We start from the raw sequence: 16,766 nt of genomic DNA, 5'->3' as shown, positions 1-16,766 counted from the left end.
ACTCAAGGACCCCAGGCTCAAGGACAGAGACCAGAGGCAACTCCCAGTACATGAAGGAGCCCCAGGAAACAGGTGGCATTGGGGAAAGCCACACTGAACCCTGAAGAGGGAGGAGAGTGAGCCCCACGGCAGAGGAGAGCTGGCCAGGCAGAGGCTGGGACCAGAGAACAGCTGGCAGGGCTGGGATCTGAGCCTGAGGGGCCAACAGGATGGTCCCCTGCTGTCCTGCTCCAAGAGAGGAGCAAGGAGGCTGGGCAAGGGCCCCCTGTGCCGGGGGTGCTGACAGGGGCTGACACAGCTCATGAAAACATACACACACACACACACACACACACACACACACACTCCAGCCAGACCTGGCCAGCAAGTCCAGCAGCTGCTCTCTGACAGCCAGACACCCCCACCCCCGGCATGCGTGGCCTGGATAACAGCACAGCCAAGCAAACACCCTGGGCCCTTCACAAGGCCTCGTGGGATCTGGTAGGCAGTGGGGGTGGGCGAAGTCCACCCCCGGGGGGCTCAGTGGCCGGAGGCCAGGGCTCTGTCCCCAGCCTCCCTGGCTGCACCCTCGTAGGAGCTGCCGTCCAGCCTCCTGCTCGGCCCACTTGGCCTGGGAGGCGGCCCCAGCCCCCGGGTAGGCCGGGCTCTCAGGAATACACACTCGCATACTCAGCCTCCTTACAGAGATACGAGTGCACATATGCACACAGTTCCTGCCAGGAAAACCCTGACTTCCTGTCTCCGGGCCTAGAAATCCTCAGGAAGACAGTCCTGGGTCCAAGCCCAAATCCCCAAACGTGAAGCTCTTGTGAGGCCGAGCCTGCTCAGCCTCGAGCGCCTCTTCCCAGCCTCCCCTTGGGGACCTTTCCCACCCAGCAACCTCCACCCCCTCAGGTCCTGCCAGACACCCCGCACCCCCACCCTGCATCCAGGGTCTTCGCAGCTTTTTCTCACAGCCCATGGCTGGGCGGGCCCCTGGGAACATGGGGTCACTTCACCCTCCCCAGCCTGGGAGGCACTCACAGCACCCCCACTTCACAGCTGAAAAAACTGAGGCACAGAGAGATAAAGGAACTTGCCTGTGGTCTCACAGCCGGAAAGTGGCAGGGCCAGGACAGAAGCCCCTCCCCATCCCCACAGCCCCACTGGGAAGCCCAGCCCCAGGACCCCCAGCCCCCAGCCGAGGGGCTCAGGCAAGACCAGGCCGGTCAGGGCCAGGGCTGGGGCGAGGGGCTGCAGGGCTCAGCGAAGGGCCTGGGGCTGAAAGGGGGGGAAGGGGCAGCAGGGGCTCCCTGGGGAGAACCTGGCCAGGACCAAACCGGATCAAGACACTGATGGCCCCTGGGATTACATGTGGGGTCAAGCAGGGGACAGGCTGGCCTGTCAATTACCTGCCCCTCCCTTGGACCCCTTCCCTAGGAAAAGAGATGCCCCTCAGACACACCTGCACCCCTGACTGGGAGGATCTCAGGCTGCCATGCCGGGCCTGGTGTGAAGCAGTGCCACCCAATCCTCTGCCAGCCCCCACTGTAACACTGGCACAAGGACTGCTCGCTGGTGTCAGCGTCACACACTCCCTGCCCCCACCCAGCCTCAGAGCCTGGGAACCCCAACCTCCCCACTTCCTCATTCCTGCCCCGCCGGGGAGGTCTGGATACTCCCTCACCCCCCCCTTCCCCCACCCCAGCCTCCCCTGCCCCTGGCCTCCCGGCCCTGGCGCACCCATGGGGGGCAGGGTGCTCCGCCTGTGGCACCTGCTCCCAGAGGAGACAAATAATCCCTGAGCACTGAGCCCCCTCGCCCCAAGTCCCCACCAAGATTCAGACCTGGCTCTGTGCTCCAGCCCTGGTGTAGGGAGTGGGGTAGACCTGCCCGGGCACTGCCCCCTGGCTGTCCACAGTGCAGGAAGGGGGGCCCAGAGGGAGCTGAGAGAGACATGTCCCCCACTTGCCTGGCACCACAGCCTTTCAGGACTCTTGCCCTGTCCTCGGGAGACCCAACTTTCTCAGGGTCTTGGAACCCTGGCCCACCTGCCAAGGCCCAGAGACAGTGGCGGCCAGCTAAGGAGGGGTGGGGGAGAGCAGCTATTGCCACCTGTCTCAGCTTCTCCCTGTGACTCTCCCATTTCTGCTCTCAGCCTGAGGCTGCCAATGCAAATGGGTTTCCCAGCAGCCTTGCCCACAGCCCAATCTCAGTGCCAGCTTTCCCTGGGGGGCGGGGAGGGGGTGCTACAGGTGCACACTGGAGCAGCCACCTTGCAGCCGCCTCCATCACCGAGACCTGCAGGCTCGTGCCACATACACACACTCCACGGAGGACAACTTTCACTGCTGGGAAGTCCCCTGCCATCTAACCCAATTACTCTAAGCTGCAGAACAGGCCTTGGTCTCTTGTTGTCCCCCAGAGGCCCAGGGCCTGCCAGGGAGCACATGAGACCAATGGACCCAGGAACCCACGGTTGAGGCCTGTTTTGCTCTGCAGCCACAGGCAGGGGCCTTCCCAGCTCTGGCCTGCCTCAGTCTTCTCATCAGTTCAATGGGTAGAAAGGGCCATCCAGCCCTTTGGTGTATGGGGACCCAGACCTCCCATTCCCAGCCAGCTTGGCCCTGTCCCCTCCTTAAGGAGGCACCATTCTAATTCACATTTATTTTTAGATAAATACTCTTCACTTTCAGACTGGGCGATGGTGCTGGACAGTTAGGCAGGCAGGGAGGCCCTCCCCAGTGGGCAGTATTGGAGGGAAACTCTGCTGTCCCCAAGTACTCCCCCACAAATGCCTTAAATGCCTTTGTCATTGCTGTTCCTTCTGGCTAAGCAGCCTGCTTGGCTGAGGACAAAAATTCCCCAACTGCAAGCTTCCGAGTTGGGGGCAGGGCTGACAGTGACTCCCTGGGCTCCTAGCTCTGGGCTTGGTGCCTTGGGAGGACGTCTGACCCTCCACCTACCACAGCCCCCCACCTGAGGACAGCCCCCTCTCAGGTCAGAGAGCCCTAGATGCAGGTGATTAGCACGTCCACGGAGGTGGGCACCTCTATCTCCTCAAAGAGCACGCGGCCCCCAGTGGCCCCCGAGCTCGCTGCCTTGGGCGCCACCCTCAGCAGGTCTTGGGCATGCTGCAGGAGGCTGTGGTTGCGCCGGCGGCCCAGTCTGCGCAGGGCCAGAATGGCCAGGATGTGATCCCGCCTGCAGAGACACACAGGTCCTCGCTGCAGACCCAGCACCTCCATGACACCCCCAGGCCCATGAGGAGGGGAGCCCCTGGGCTGGGAGGAAGTATGAGTCACCCAGCTTTCCTGCAGCCGGATCAGAGAGGCTGAGACTGACAGAGGAAGTGGCAACACCGACCTGGGGTGCACGGTAGCTGGGCCTGCAAGGCACCTTGGAGGGACAGAAAGGGGCATGCCCGGCGGGGGAAAAGGCCTACGCAGAGGCAGAGGGCCACCAGGGGACAAGCTCAAGAAATGGTGGTGGAGTGAGGGAGGGGGCAATATGGCTGTGGGAGGGCGGCTGGGGGAGTCATGGCCTCCCAGCCCCAGCACTAAGCTGGGCACAGTGTTGTCCCAGGACCCGGAGAGGGTGGACCTGTGCTGGGCTGGGGAACCCAGAGCAGCCCAGAGGGGAACCCCAGGGCTCCCAGGCTTTGGGTCACCCAAAGCCTGGGAGGCCAATCAGGCTGGGGGACAGGCAATTTCTCCCTCCCACCCCACGTGGCATGATCAGGGAAGGGGCTGGACCAGGGGCTTTCTGTGCACACCCCATCCTGGAATCTCCAACACCGTGGAGAGATCTGAGCTGGGATTTCCAAGGGCTTCAGATGACTCACCGTTCCCCCAACATACCCCCATCAAAGCCAAATCTCAGAGTCTCCGGGGCTTCCGGAGAAAGCTTTCTCCTCATGGGGGGTCATGCCTCCCCCCTCAGATTCCAGGGCAGGAGGCATGTCCCTCCCTAGCCTTCCCCGGACCAGGATGGCAGAGCTCCACTCCCCTCCCCATCCCGGCCCCAGACTGCCTCCCCGCGCTGTCCTTAGGCTCATGCGCACCCAGGTATGTGCAGCCTCAAAACAAGCTCGCTCCTCCCTGCCCTCCGCACCGACCCACCCACAGCCGCTGGGACTTTTCAGAACGCCAGACCCCTAGGCCCCCGGCTCCCTGTCCGGACTTAGCGGTGGAGAAGGTGCAGACGAACCTGATGTCAGGGTAGCTCTGGATGAGTGTCTCCAGGTGCCGCCTGATGTCGTCTTTGTAAGTCTCGCCCAGGATCTCCGCCACACTCAGGATGGCTTGGTCCAGCCACGTGGCCTCAGAGCCCTGCGGAGACAGAGAGGAGTGCAGGGTGGGCCACCTCTCCCAGGAGCCTTCTTGCCGCCCCTGCCTCCAGCCCCCAGCCCCCATTAGTGCACGGGTCAGCCCTGCTGCGCCCGCCTCCCCGACAGCAGGACTGGTCGCCCGCCCTGGCACACAGTAGTCACCTCTCCTCCCCACGTCTGGCCTGGGCGACCAGCAGACCAAATCAGGGATGTGCGTAGGGGTGGTGGGTGCCTCAGCTCGAAGGGCTTCTGGTGTGAGGCGGGGAGACGGCCCCACAAGCCCCGCGCATCGGATAGGGCTGGGACCCTGGGACCCTGGGACCCTGGGACCCTGGGACCCTCGCCCCTCTCCGCGCGGCAAACTGTATGCCAAGTGCCGCCTCCGTACCTGGTCCCGCCCCAGCCGGGCCAGGACGCCCCGCCCCTCTCCAGCTCCGCCAGAAGCCCTCCCCGCCAGGACCCGGTGACCGCCACGCCCGGAGTCTTGAGGACCGAGTAGAAATGAGAGTAGGAGGGCGCTTCACCCTGTGAGGTGAGCGCCGCGGGGCGGTCAGACGCTGCTCCTACCAAGCCCTGGAAGGTGTCCCCGATTGCTTGGGCATCGAGGCTCATCTTATGGGAGGCATTCACCCGCTCGGTACCCCGGAACCGCTCCCGCGGCCTCAGCGCCTGTGCCAGGTACTCGCGGACCACATAACGGTGCACCTCCTGCAGAGTCTCCTGGGTGGCAGAGAGTCAGGGTCAGGGTCAGGGCCAAGGTCCATGGCCCCAGCCCCGGGCACACCCCTGCCAGGCCCTCCCTCCTACTACCTGAGCCCATGGCTGGGCCACATGCTCTAGATGGTGAGCAAAGGCCACCACCTTGTCCATGAGGGGACGAAGCGTGTCCTGTGTCAGCCATCCCTTGGTGCACACGACCCTGAAGAGCGGCTGGGGACACAGGGGAGGAGAAGTCTTCAAATGTGTACTCCCTACCCAGCAAGCCCTTCCCTCAAAGCCCAGTGCACCACTCCTGACTCCCTTCTCTACTGCGTTCCAGGTGCCACCCTCTCTCCTAGCTACTGGCCTTTCCAGAATGCCTCTTCCAGGCCTAAGCTCCAGTGGGCGAGGTTTGAGTTTGTCTGTCCAGGCCCTCTTAGGGTGTGCTCAGGGCAAGACTTGAGGGGCTGGATAAGGGGCCCAGGCCTGGTTCTTTGGACCCACCATCCAGGCTTGGGTGTTCACCACTAAGAGGTGGAGACTGAAGTGAGAGGTTGGCATTTTCCAGCCGTGCCTGCTCAGTGGGGAACTCATCTAGGTGCCCTGTCTGCCCCCCAACACATACACCCCTGACTGCCCACTCCCCAACACACACACACACCTACAACGGCCCCCGGGGGTAAATAAATGCTGTGACCTGGGTCCCCAGGCTCCAGGGAATGGGGGGCACCTACTGGGCATGGAAAGTGGGGAGAGAAGGGCCTGTCCCATTCACCTGAATGTCACGCTGAAAGCCCTGAAGCAGGTGCTTCTGGAAGCTGCAGGTGGCAGCCACCAGGGGTTTCTCCAACTCCTCTAGGATTCCGGGGAACCTGGCCAAAAGACTGGTCCTGGGCAGAGGCCAGGACAGGTGATGAGGTGGGCAAGGGGGAGCAGGCTGGGGAACAAGGCCCGGCACACAGCCATGCAGGCTGTGGGCCACACCAGCTCTGTTCATTTAGACTATAATGTGAAGGGCAACCCCTGGGGCTGCACAATGTAGTAGCCCTGGGAGCAGAGACAAGTGAGGGGACAGCACGAAAGCCCCAGGAGCCACTTATAGAGTGGACAGATCAGTAGAGTGGCGGATGCCCAGCTCCATGGCAGAGTTCCTCTCTGGCAGCTCTAGGACAAACTTTCCATCCCTTTTGGTGATGGGATAGTGTAACATAGCCATCCCTGGAACAGACCCTTCATGGAGCCTCATAACTGCCCCCTGAAAGTGACAATGTCCCTATTTCACTTTTGGGGAAACTGAGGATAAGGCTATGCTCAGTCCCCACAGCCAAGGGACACAGCAGGGCAGGCTGAAGTTCCATCAGGGGTTGGGCCAGAGGCTGCCTCCCAAGGGACAAAGAATGCTCCCTTGGGCTGAAATCCCAGGGTCCCCAGTGCCAAGGACAGGCCTGGCACAGACTAGGCACAAGAGAGTGCTAGAGAGGCAGTGCCTCGTCACGGTCACGCTTTGGACTCAGGAAAGCCTGGCCCAAGTCCCCGCTTTACCAAGTACTGGCTGCATGACTGTGGACAAGTAGCATTTCATTTCTAGACCTCCACTGCCCATCTGCGTGCGTACACTGCGCTTGGGATACACGCATCACGCAGGTAGGGCTAAGCACAGTGCCTGGCATGTCACGGGTGCTCACAAGCAGCCAGTAGGAACTGAGTCCCCGCACAGCCCTAGGTAGCAGGTGCTCTGATCCCATTGGACAGGAAAGAGGCAAGAAGTAAAGTGATTTGTCCCAGGACACACAGCCGGCAAGTGGCAGAGCTGGCATCTGAACCCAGACAGGGTAGCCCAGAGCCTGTGCCCTCAGTCGCCGGCCGCCTTCGTGGCTGGTGCATCTGCAGGGGGAGGTGGGGGGCAGACACCGAGGCTTGGCCCTGGCTTGAGGGCACAGAAGGCCAACAGCCACTCCCCGCCCACGGGGAGGGCTTCTACCTTCTGGGGTCAGCATAGCACAGGGTGCGGTGTCAGGGAGGGCTTCTCAGGGGAGGGGTGTCCCAAAAAAGGAAGAAGCCTGGCTGGGGGGAAGATCAGAAAGGAATGGAGCCCAGGGCAGGGGGCGGGGGGCAGGGACTAGGGCAGCTGGAGCTCCTAGGTCTCTGCTCAGCCTCCAAACCCTCCCCGCACTCCTTCCAGGGCCTCGGCTCCGCTGAAGGACAGCACTGCAGGGGCGAGGAGGAAAAAGGACGGTCCTGCCTCCAGGAGAGCCTGCCCAAGTCCACACTGCGGGAGGGAGCAGGCCTCTTTGACACACGCGCCACCCACCCGCAACCCCGCCCGCGTTCCCGGCGCTCGCGCGCCCCCTGCCGGCCGCGCCGGCCCCGCGCGGGGAGACCCACCTCAGCTCCTCGCAGGCGTTGACGTAGGCGCCCAGGTGCGGCTCGCTCACCGCCCCCGACTCCAGAAAAGCCTTTTCAAACCTGGGGGCGGGGTACGGAGAGGGCTTGGGGACCCTTCCCGGCCGTGCTACGACCGCGGGTCCGCCCGCCCCCGGGTCCCCCACCCCAACTCCGGGGTGTGGCGAGGCTCTCCCCGCCACCTGCGGAGCAGGGGTCTACCTCTCCGAGCAAACCGAGTGGCCGCCGCCCGCACCCTGCGCAGCCGCCTCACCGACCCCACGCCGGCCGAGGACCCCGCACCTGGGCACGAAGAGGCCGAGCGCCCGCGCGCAGATCCGCAGGGTGGCGGCCTCCAACTCCGCGGAGATTGCACCGCCCGCCTTCACGTGCTCGGCCACGAGCTGTGACGAGGCCACACGCCGAGCTCGCGGCCGAGGCCCTGACCCGAAGCCCACAGCCCTCCACCTGGAGGCCCCGTGACGTCTCCAGCCCACCCGCTCTGCCTCGCAGTCTTGGCTCCAGCCTTCAGTGGCCCCAACCTGGTCAACTTCCCCGCACCCCCGGTCCACCAGCCTCTCGGGGCCTCGGGAGATCCCCTATCTCTTCTCACGTGGGGCCTCGGTGGGAGGGACGCTTAGGGCTGAATATGGTAGCTCTGGGTGTCCCCACGGCCTGCCTGAGGCCCGAACGTACGCCCCTTCTCAGCCCCCTCCCGGCCGAACCATGTGGACGTCCACGGACAGCGGCGCGCGGTAGAGGCCCTGCAGCACGTCGGGGGCCCCGTCGGCCGCCCAGCGACTCTGCTCCAGCTGCAAGATGCTCTCGAAGCAGCCTGTGATCTTGGTCTGGGGAGGAGGGGGCCGCAGTGAGGCCCTCCCAGGGAGCAGGCCCGAAGGACTCCCGCCTCCTGAAACCCGTCCTGCTCCCCAGGGAGGAGGGCCGCCAGGTCGGGTTACAGGCCCACGTGGAGGCCGCAGGGTGAGCCACAGCCAGCATCTCAACCACGATCCCTGCAGGACCCCGCCCATCCAGCCTGGCCCGCCCCGCCTCACCTCGAGGAAGCTGGTGTAGTTGCTCTCCAGTCGGGCCCATACATCAGGGGCCAGCAGCGGGGGCAGCGGCTTAGTGGGCAGCGCCAGGTCTGGGGCGCCCAGGAAGTCAGGGCTGGAAGTCAGGGCCGGGGCGCTGAGGGCCTGGCGGGGCTCTGATGCTGCAAACGCTACTCCCATCCCGCACCCCCAGGCTCAAAGTCTAAGGCCATCACTGCAGGGCCCTAACCTGGGCTTCTGTTTACACACCCAACCCCTGCCTCCAGACGTCTACACCACCTCCTCAAGCTTCTGAATGCTGCCTTTCCTGGCACTCTAGCAACCAGCCCTGCATGCGCAGACCCTGTAAGGACGGCTGTCTAGACAGACCTCGACCAGACTGCCTCAGTGACGACCTCTGCAGTCATGGTCCCGGTACATCCAAAACTGGACTCTAGGCGCCCCTCCCCCCAAACTCCACACAGCTCAAAGACCAACCACCATCCAACAGACACCAGGGAGCCCCAGAGAGGGGTGGGGAGACACAGGAATTTAGGGAGCCCAGGACTTCAGGCAAACTCCTTCTGCAGGCACTCCTGCCTGTGCGCAGGGACTGCTCAGGGCGCTAGTAACCCACCCTCATCGCACAGTGCAGAGCTGGAGGTAGACCCTCCCAGCAGGCTGTACCCTGAACCTAGATGCCCGTCCAAAGGGGAAAGTGGGGGTGCACCCACGCCACAGAGCCCGCGGCTGTGTCCTGCCTGGAGAGGTGTCTTTTCTAATTTCCCCAAAGACACCTTGTGGACCCACACAGGGTCTCTAGCTGGGCTTCCTGCTCCAGTGGGAACCACCCGCAGAGGCTTTCCAACTTTGGGAACCTGCACATGGGTGCTCCCTTAGGAAACCCTGAGGTGCAAGCACACCACCGCCTAAAATGCAGAAGAAAGAACTAAAGTTCCCGGGTTCTCAGCCCTCGCATCGAGGTACTGAAGAAGGAAGGTGCCCTGTGGTCCTCAAAGTGGATCCAAGGAGGCCTCCTGGGTGGGCAGTGCCAGCCCTGCCTCGCCCCATGGCGCCCTGGCTGATGCTCACCTGCCATAGACGTTTGCGGCCCAGTCCAGCAGGAGGTAGAGCTGCTCACAGCCGCGGGCGTCCTGCGCCAGCTCCTGGAGACGCTGGGCCACCGCGCCGTGGAAGGCACTCAGGTAGGCGTCCCACGCGGGAAAGCCGGCTGCCGCGTACGCGGGCTGCACCTCCAGCAGCACCTTCTGCAGGTCGTGGCGAACCAAGCCACCGAGCTGGGCCAGCAGCTGAGCCAGGCCCGGAGCGCCCTCCACGGCCCCAGAGGTGCCCCCAGCGCCAGCCTGCTGCACGCGCTCCTGCGCGCTCCGCTGCACCGCCTCCTCCCAGTGCTGGCGCCAGCGGCGGGGCATGCGCAGGAAGTCGCCGTCGGCAGGGGGCTCCGGGTGGGCCTCCTCTTCGGCACGCACCACGCGGGCCAGCTCGGTCAGCGCGGCCGCGTCCACGCCGTCGGGTCCCAGCGTCTCGCGCACGATGGCACCGATCTCGGCTGCCAGCCCGTCGTAATGGAGGCACACGTCCATGGCGCGCCGTGCAAAGGCTGTAGGGTCCTGTTCAAAGGTGTGCGAGGCTTTTTCGGCCACCAGCCTTGTCTCTAGGTGCCGAAGCTGTTCGAAGGCGGCCAGCAGTTGCCGTTCAGTAATGAGGTCGGCCACAGATTTGCCTCCTGTAGGGGCAGGCAAGAAAGGGGCCAGTGAGAGGGCCCACCCCGGGGACACCAGTTGGAAAGGCCCTGGTCCAGTCCATCTGGGGGTGGGGAACCTGCGACCTCAAGGCCACAGGTGGCCTTCCAGATCCCCAAGTGTGGCCCCTCGATGGAATCCAAACTTCATAGAACACATTTCTTTTGTTCCGTAAAGTTTGGATTTGGTCAAAAGGCCGCACTCAAGGGTCCAGAAGACCACATGTGGCCCCACATGTGGCCTCAAGGCCACATGTTCCCACCCCTGCTCCTTCCTTCCCCACCATTCCTACCTTCCACCTTGCTCCCATCCCCACTCTCAGCTCTGCTGAGCTGACCCGTGGCTTCCTGTGCAGCACTGATTGCAGGTCTAATGGGGTCAGAGCTCAGGCTGGGCGTGTCCTGCAAGGCTCCTGCCCCAGTGTCCGGTTTCAACATTTCTTGCCACTCTCTGCTCTCTGCCAGCCCCTACCTCCCAAACCCTCAACCTCTACCTGCAGCCCCCTTTTGGAGCCCAATTCTAATGCATCCTTCTCTGAGCAGCCCTTCTGAGCTCCCCTCCAGGCAGACGTGGCTCCCTTGCACCTCTGGGACCCTGTGATCAGAGTGTACCAGTGCCTTGAAAGTCATCCTAGTTTGACTAGGAGCCAGGCTGTGAAAGGCCATGGAGAGGCTAGGGTTCTAGAGTCATGTGGATCTGGCTTCAAAGCCCATACTCCACTTCCTGGCTGTGAGACCAGAGGCAAGTTGCTTAACCTCTCTGAGCCTCACTTTTCTCATTCTGCCCAGTGCGGGCTCCCCTGGCTGAAATGCTGGAAGCATTTAGAGTGCCATTGGCCAGGGGCAGGCTTTGGGGGAGCTTGGGAGGAGATCCTGCAGGAAGCCTTGGCTCAGCTGCTCCACCCTCCAGCCTCAGTTTCCTTTCATGCTTACTGTTGTTTTTGAGGTCCTCACCTGCCTCAGGTTCCAGCTCCTTAGGCCCCACCCCAGTGGATGCCTGCTGGCTGCCACCATCCATGACCCTCGAGGAGACCTCTGGCACAGCAGCGACCTGGGACTGGCCAGCAGCTGGGTCCTCATCCAGAGCCCGCCTGAGGGACCGGAACAGGGAGTAGGACCTTCGCCAGAGCAGGCCTGCATCCTCCTTGGTGGCCTGGGTCACGGCCCGCTGGCTTGCCCGGGAGAAGGCACGCCTCAAGGTGCCCAGGCCCGGCCTCGTGGTGTTCTCGTGATGGGCACTGGGCTCTTTCCCGCTGCTTGTCTGCCGGGCGCCCCGAGCTGGGGTCTGTGGTTCCTCAGGCTCCTGGGGGTTCCGTAGTTCTGGCCCAAGGGTGGCTGTCTGTGGTGACAGCATCTTGGCAGCAGGAGAGCTGGGGGTAAGAAGAAGGCTCTGGAGGCCTGGAGGACGCCCAGCTCCAGGGAGCAGACACAGAAACCTGTGCCAGCCTGTGGGGCCTGGCCAGACCCAGGGGCTTGGTCAGGGAAGGCTTCCTGGAAGAGGCAACCCTTAGGCTGTCAAAAAGGAAGTGTCACCAGGCAACATTCTTGGCCAGCACCTTCTATGTGCCAGGCTGCAGCTGGGCACTGAGGTATAGACAGCTACTTCTGTCGGGAACCTTCTCTGAGACCGCCCCCCAGGTGCCAACCCCTCGCTCGGCTGCCAGGCCAGACCCTCCCATCAGAACTGGAGGGGGAATTGAACATTCAGGTTCTGGGTTCCAGCCCACAGCTCACAACACCCAAGGGCAGGGCTCAGCCACATCCAGGACTTCCCGGACTTGAGGTCCTGAGGCCTAAATCCCCCCACCATCCTCCTCCCCTCGGCCCCTTCCCCGCCCTGCTGAGCCCTCAGCTCACCCTACTTCAGCCCAAAAGGCCTGACGGCTTCCATTCAAAGGGGTAGGCTGCTCCCTGCTCTCTGCCAGGCCCCCTCCTCAGGGGACACCCTTCCCTGGGTGCCGTAGAGCTGAAGGGAGGAAGAGTAGGGCCTGAGGGCACGGGCCAGGGCCAGCCTGCAGCTTATCAAGGCCCTGCAGCCCACAGGGGCGGGGCCTCGGGTCTATATTTAACTGGGGGCTGGGGAGTTCCCACCCAGTCCTGTTTCCCACTCACTGCATCTCCCCCCTCCACCCCCACCTCCCCGCTGAGGGAGAGACACCCCCACAGTGTGCTCTGGCCTCCCCCACAAGGAGTGCGGAGGGGTCCCAAGAGCATGGGGGTGCTGAACTGAAGCTACCGCTGCCCCTCCAGGGCCCACAGCACCCAGGCCCCTGCCAGCCTCCACCCACACCCCTCGCAGCCTGAGTGAGCCTGGCTGTGTTTGCTTTTCTGGCTTTAGGCTAAGCTGGGCTCAGGAGAGAGGAGGGAAACTTCCCCGCCTGCTGGGATCTCCCGCCCACCCCATTGTGCAAAGGGGACCCTGGTGGGGGAGGGTATCAGGCCAGAGAGGTTTCACTTCACCCTCAGAGAAACTGAGGCCCAAAGAAGGGCTGGACCTGCCGAAATCACAAACCACCCGGAGGCAGGAGGCAGAGCCCCCAGCCTGACCACAGGGCTACCCCCCAGGTGCCAGGACAGATCCCAGGCTGGAGCCAGCACCTGACCCCTTGGTGACATTGGGCAGGAACTGCTGTTCCCCAGGCCTCAGTTTGCCCAGACCCTCACCCACCCCCGGCCTCCAGCGAGGTGACTGTCAGGGGTCAGCGGAGGCCTATCTTCCCCAAGGCTCCCAGAGGCCACAGAGCAGCTGGAAGGAGTCCCCGCTGAGGGAGAGACAAACCCAGGTGATTGATGGGGGCCTTATCAGCCCCACCCTGGCCACAGGTCATCGTCCTCCCCTGGCGCCCCAGGGTTCAGGAACCCTGCCCGATTCAGACCTGACCACAGCGGCAGGGAGCTGTCCATCCTGGCCTCCACTGCCCTCCGTCTCCGAGGTGCCCCTCAGCACCAGGCCTGGGGTGTTGTGAAGAAGTTCTAGCTAGTGCTGTCCCGGGGTACATGGGGGAAAGGCCCTGCCTTGGTTGGGGAGAGCTCACACTTAGTAAGCACCTACTGTGTGCTCAGCCCAATGCCTGACACAGACCAGCTCCCCATGGCAACAAAGATGGGGGTGTCCTTTGCCCCACGTCACAGATGAGGAAGCCAAGGCTGGGCGAGGGGCAGGGTCTGCCACAGACCATACAGCTCAGGGTGGGGGCAGGAGGGGGGCTTGCCTGTGTCTCCAAGCACCAGGGAGTTAGGGTTGCCGCCCAAGGAGCCCTTTCTCCTGGTCAAGGGACCCAAGGTGGTAGCAGGTCCCAGCATGGGGTCAGACATGGAGGTTTTTCCTAGGAAGCCCAGGGGTAGGGAGAGGCAGCTGGGCAGTGAGTCTCTTAGGAGGTTACACAGGCAGAGGATTTGGGGCTGCACTGCTCCACCACCCTGTCCCAAACCAGGGCCATTAAGGCCCCCAGATGGCCCCCATCCTCCAGCCACACCACTTTTGACCCTGCAGCTCCCAGCATCTCCCTAAGGCATTTGTGACCTTCCCAAAGCACATGTCCGACCAGGCCACTCCCCTGCTGTAGACCCTTCCAGGGTTCCCCACTGTCCGAGCCCACAGCCGGGCCCCCAAAGCCCTCCCTGCCTGCCCTGACCTTTCTCCATCTCGCCTCAGGGGCGAAGCTTCACCAGTTCCACCTCTGGGATTCAGGGATGACATGCACCCGGTCCAGCCTCATGTGCCTCCTCTCTGTCCTGCGTGGTCAGTCCCCCAGCTTCCCTCAGCCTGCTCCCCCTCCTGGCCTTCCCATCCTTGCTCTCCAAATCTGACCTGGGTTTCCGGACCCAGAGTGCAGGTACCCCATCTTCAAGGAGTCGGTAGGCTGCAATGTACCCCTGCCCTCACCATCTGTCTGTCAGGGGGCACCCGGGACTGTCCCTGTGGTAATGTGACCTTCCTGCATGGGCCTGGGAGCCTCTGTGCATCTACCCCTTCCCGTCACCCAGAGTGCAGCCTGCAAGAGGGGTGAACTCCTGGGGTAAGTGCCACTTGGCTGGCCACGTGGGTGCCTGTTGGGCTGAGACCCACAGGCCACTCCCACCCTCACCCCTCACCCCAGCAGCCCCACCATCTCTAGCTTGGCCTCTCCCCTGAGCCTGCCTCCCCACATCCATGGAAACTCTCTGGCTCTCTCTGGCTCTCTGTCTCCCTGTCCCTGTTGCCCTGAGTGTCCAGGCAGACCCTGGCCCCTGTGCTGCAGCTCCCTGGCTGGGGCTTATTGCTGGCTGACCTTCAAGGCCCTGGAGACCCAGGCCCAGCCTGAGCCCTGGGCCCCATGCTCTCTCTCTGGGTCAGGCCGATACACACATTGCAGGGCCAATGGTAGAGGCAGAATGCCACCCAGAAGACACAGGCACTGGGAACTCCCATCTGGGCCACTGCGGCTGTGTCTGAGGCATCAGGCCTGGACTTCTTCCCCCACCCTCCGCAGCCCTAGCCCAAGCCCCAGCTCCTACCCCCTTTTCTCCTAGACCTTCCCTTCTGTAGCAGCTCCTTGTCTTCCAGGTCTCCTTCAGTTCTCACCCGCTCCCCAGCCTCCCCATCCACCCTAGGACTGAGCCTTCCCCCCATCCTTCAAAGCTTAAAACCAGCTGCTGTAGGCAGGTGACTTCCTGTACCCGGGCTGTGCCCTGCACAGGCCTATGTCCCCCGCCTTACCTCCCCACCTGCCACCTACCCTCACCTGATCACAGACTCCTAACTGCCTTCCTTCCAGACTGCTCGTATGCCATCTCCTTGGAGCCGTCAGGAGGGTCTTGCCTAAACATAAACCTCCTCTAAAACCGTGCAAGCTAGAAGTCTTCTCCTGAAAACAAGGAACAGGGCAAGGATGTGTGTTCTCACTACCACTCTTTAGCATTTGCCTGGAAGAACTAGTTAAGGCAATAAGGCAAGAAAAATAAATATAAGGTATAAATACAGGGAAGGAACAGATAAAACTGTCATTATTCATAGGTGATATGATTGGTTAGAAAATCGGAGACTGAAAATTACTGAACCTAATAAAAGAGTTTAGCAAGTTTTGTATGCTGATTATGCAAATACAACCAATAGCTTTCCCATACCCCAGCAAAGCCTATTGGAGAAAAGACACTTCAAGGCTCCCCTTCACAGTAGCAATGAAACATAAAGCCTCCCGGGCTGCCACTGCCCTCAGAAGCAGCTTAGGTTCCTCCTTGGCTTGGCATCCCAGGCCCTTTCTAACAACCCCTCCAGCTTCATCCCCTACTTACTCACCTACTCTCACCACTCAGAAGCACTCACTTCTCCTCACCTTTGCACAGGCTGCTGCCGGCCTGCGGTGACCTGAACCCCACCTTCTCCGGCTGCCAACTCCTTCAAGGCTCAGTGAAAGTGGTTCCTCCTCCAAGATGCCTTCCCTGACCAGCCGAGCCCCAGACCTCCTGCTCTGGGCCTGGTCCCAGCCCTGGGCACACCTGCTGCTACGACTGAGGGATAATTACAGGGCCTGAGATGCCTCTTCCCCAGACCAGGAGACCCCTGGGGCAGGGAGCGAGCCTGACCCAGCCCCCAGTCACTGCTAGTACACAGCAGGTGCCCAAGGAAAATAGATGAGTGAACCTAACATATTCGTGTGGGCCCACGGGTATGAATACACTGTGTGTATCAGCTTTGCACATCCACATGCTGGCCTGAGTGTGTCTCCCTGTATGTGTGTGACTCTGTTCTAGTAAGTGTGTGCCTCGGAGGGTCTGTGAGTGGTTCTCTCCACCTGTCCATGTGCGTCTGTCTGTGTCTGCCCGCATGTCTTTACTTCTTGTGTGTCTATCTGTGCTTTTTGCATGGGTGTGCGTGTGTGTGTATGTGTGACCACTGTGATTTGAGCTGGCACTCTAGCCTAGTCGGCCTGGACTCTGAGCCGAGGCCCTTGGTCTGGAAAGCCACTAGCAGAACTGGAATAGTCCACAGTCCCTGAGTCTCCGCCCACTGCCCACAGCACCCCTGTAACCTCCTGCTCCACCTGCCCTGAACATACCTGCTGAGCGAGCAGCCTCTGGGCCCAGGCAGAACGGACCCCCCTGAAGCAGCACCCCAGTGGGGTCCTCAGAGCCTGGCCCAGGCCATGGGGCCTCCAGAGCAGCCCAAGCCAGTGACCAAGAGCTGGGACTTCCCAGCCCTGGTCAGCGCCTGCCAGGCCAACCCAGCCCCAGCCACAGCCCCACCCTCCATCCCCGCCCATGCTTTCACTTTCAGAAAAGGCCCCACCCCTTTTATGCAGAGGCAATCACTCCTACCTTTGATTCCTGGCAGCTCAGGGCTCAGGCTGAGGCTCAGCGACCAAGGTGCAAGGAGATATGGGGAGGACGGCCCCCAAGGGCTTGGGGCAGTGGGGTGGGTACTGCCGGGAACTACTCACAATGGCCAGCACCTCCTCCATGAGAGGCGGAGGGCAGGGGGAGGGGACAGGCAATGGCCTGGCAAGGGGACACCCAGCCCACAGTGCCTGAGCCCAGAAGGACCCCTTCCTCCAAGGCAAAGGCTCCAGCACCAGGCAGGTCCATCAAGTTCACTGCCTGGGGC

General features: G+C 62.4%; 1 protein-coding gene across 3 annotated transcripts; it reads right to left on the bottom strand.

Annotated features, from left to right (window-relative positions):
- Positions 1-1,678: 1,678 nt before the first annotated feature.
- On the bottom strand, positions 1,679-16,373 carry EXOC3L4 (exocyst complex component 3 like 4). Of its 3 annotated transcripts, XM_069490169.1 has the most exons (13): positions 12,041-12,145; positions 11,138-11,553; positions 9,514-10,168; positions 8,446-8,557; positions 8,116-8,238; positions 7,694-7,794; positions 7,394-7,474; positions 5,784-5,898; positions 5,120-5,239; positions 4,877-5,029; positions 4,189-4,310; positions 2,942-3,183; positions 1,679-2,908 (listed from the first exon to the last, which is right to left on the bottom strand). In XM_069490169.1, exons 2-12 carry the CDS (start codon positions 11,535-11,537, stop codon positions 2,991-2,993), a joined length of 2,175 nt encoding a protein of 724 aa, XP_069346270.1. In that variant the 5' UTR covers positions 11,538-11,553; positions 12,041-12,145; the 3' UTR covers positions 1,679-2,908; positions 2,942-2,990. The 3 variants fall into 3 exon arrangements, with proteins under 3 accessions (XP_069346270.1, XP_069346253.1, XP_069346261.1); XM_069490152.1 differs by lacking the exon at positions 12,041-12,145 and adding an exon at positions 16,222-16,373 and having other exon boundaries at positions 1,679-3,183; XM_069490160.1 differs by having other exon boundaries at positions 1,679-3,183.
- Positions 16,374-16,766: the final 393 nt, after the last annotated feature.

The sequence above is a fragment of the Eulemur rufifrons genome, chromosome 2, assembly GCF_041146395.1.
Source record: "Eulemur rufifrons isolate Redbay chromosome 2, OSU_ERuf_1, whole genome shotgun sequence".
NCBI classification, from domain to species: Eukaryota; Metazoa; Chordata; class Mammalia; order Primates; family Lemuridae; genus Eulemur; species Eulemur rufifrons.
The sequence above is the reverse complement of the archived record's forward strand: the minus strand, read 5'-3'. Positions and strand labels throughout refer to the sequence as shown.

Coding starts and splice junctions, on each gene's coding strand:
- EXOC3L4 (XM_069490152.1), bottom strand. CDS start 11,537: ATGCTGTCACCACAGACAGCCACCCTTGGGCCAGAACTACGGAACCCC. Junction 8,239..8,445: donor ACTACACCAGCTTCCTCGAG/GTGAGGCGGGGC, acceptor CCTCCTCCCCAG/ACCAAGATCACAGGCTGCTT. Junction 5,899..7,393: donor AACGCCTGCGAGGAGCTGAG/GTGGGTCTCCCC, acceptor GCCTCTGCCCAG/GACCAGTCTTTTGGCCAGGT.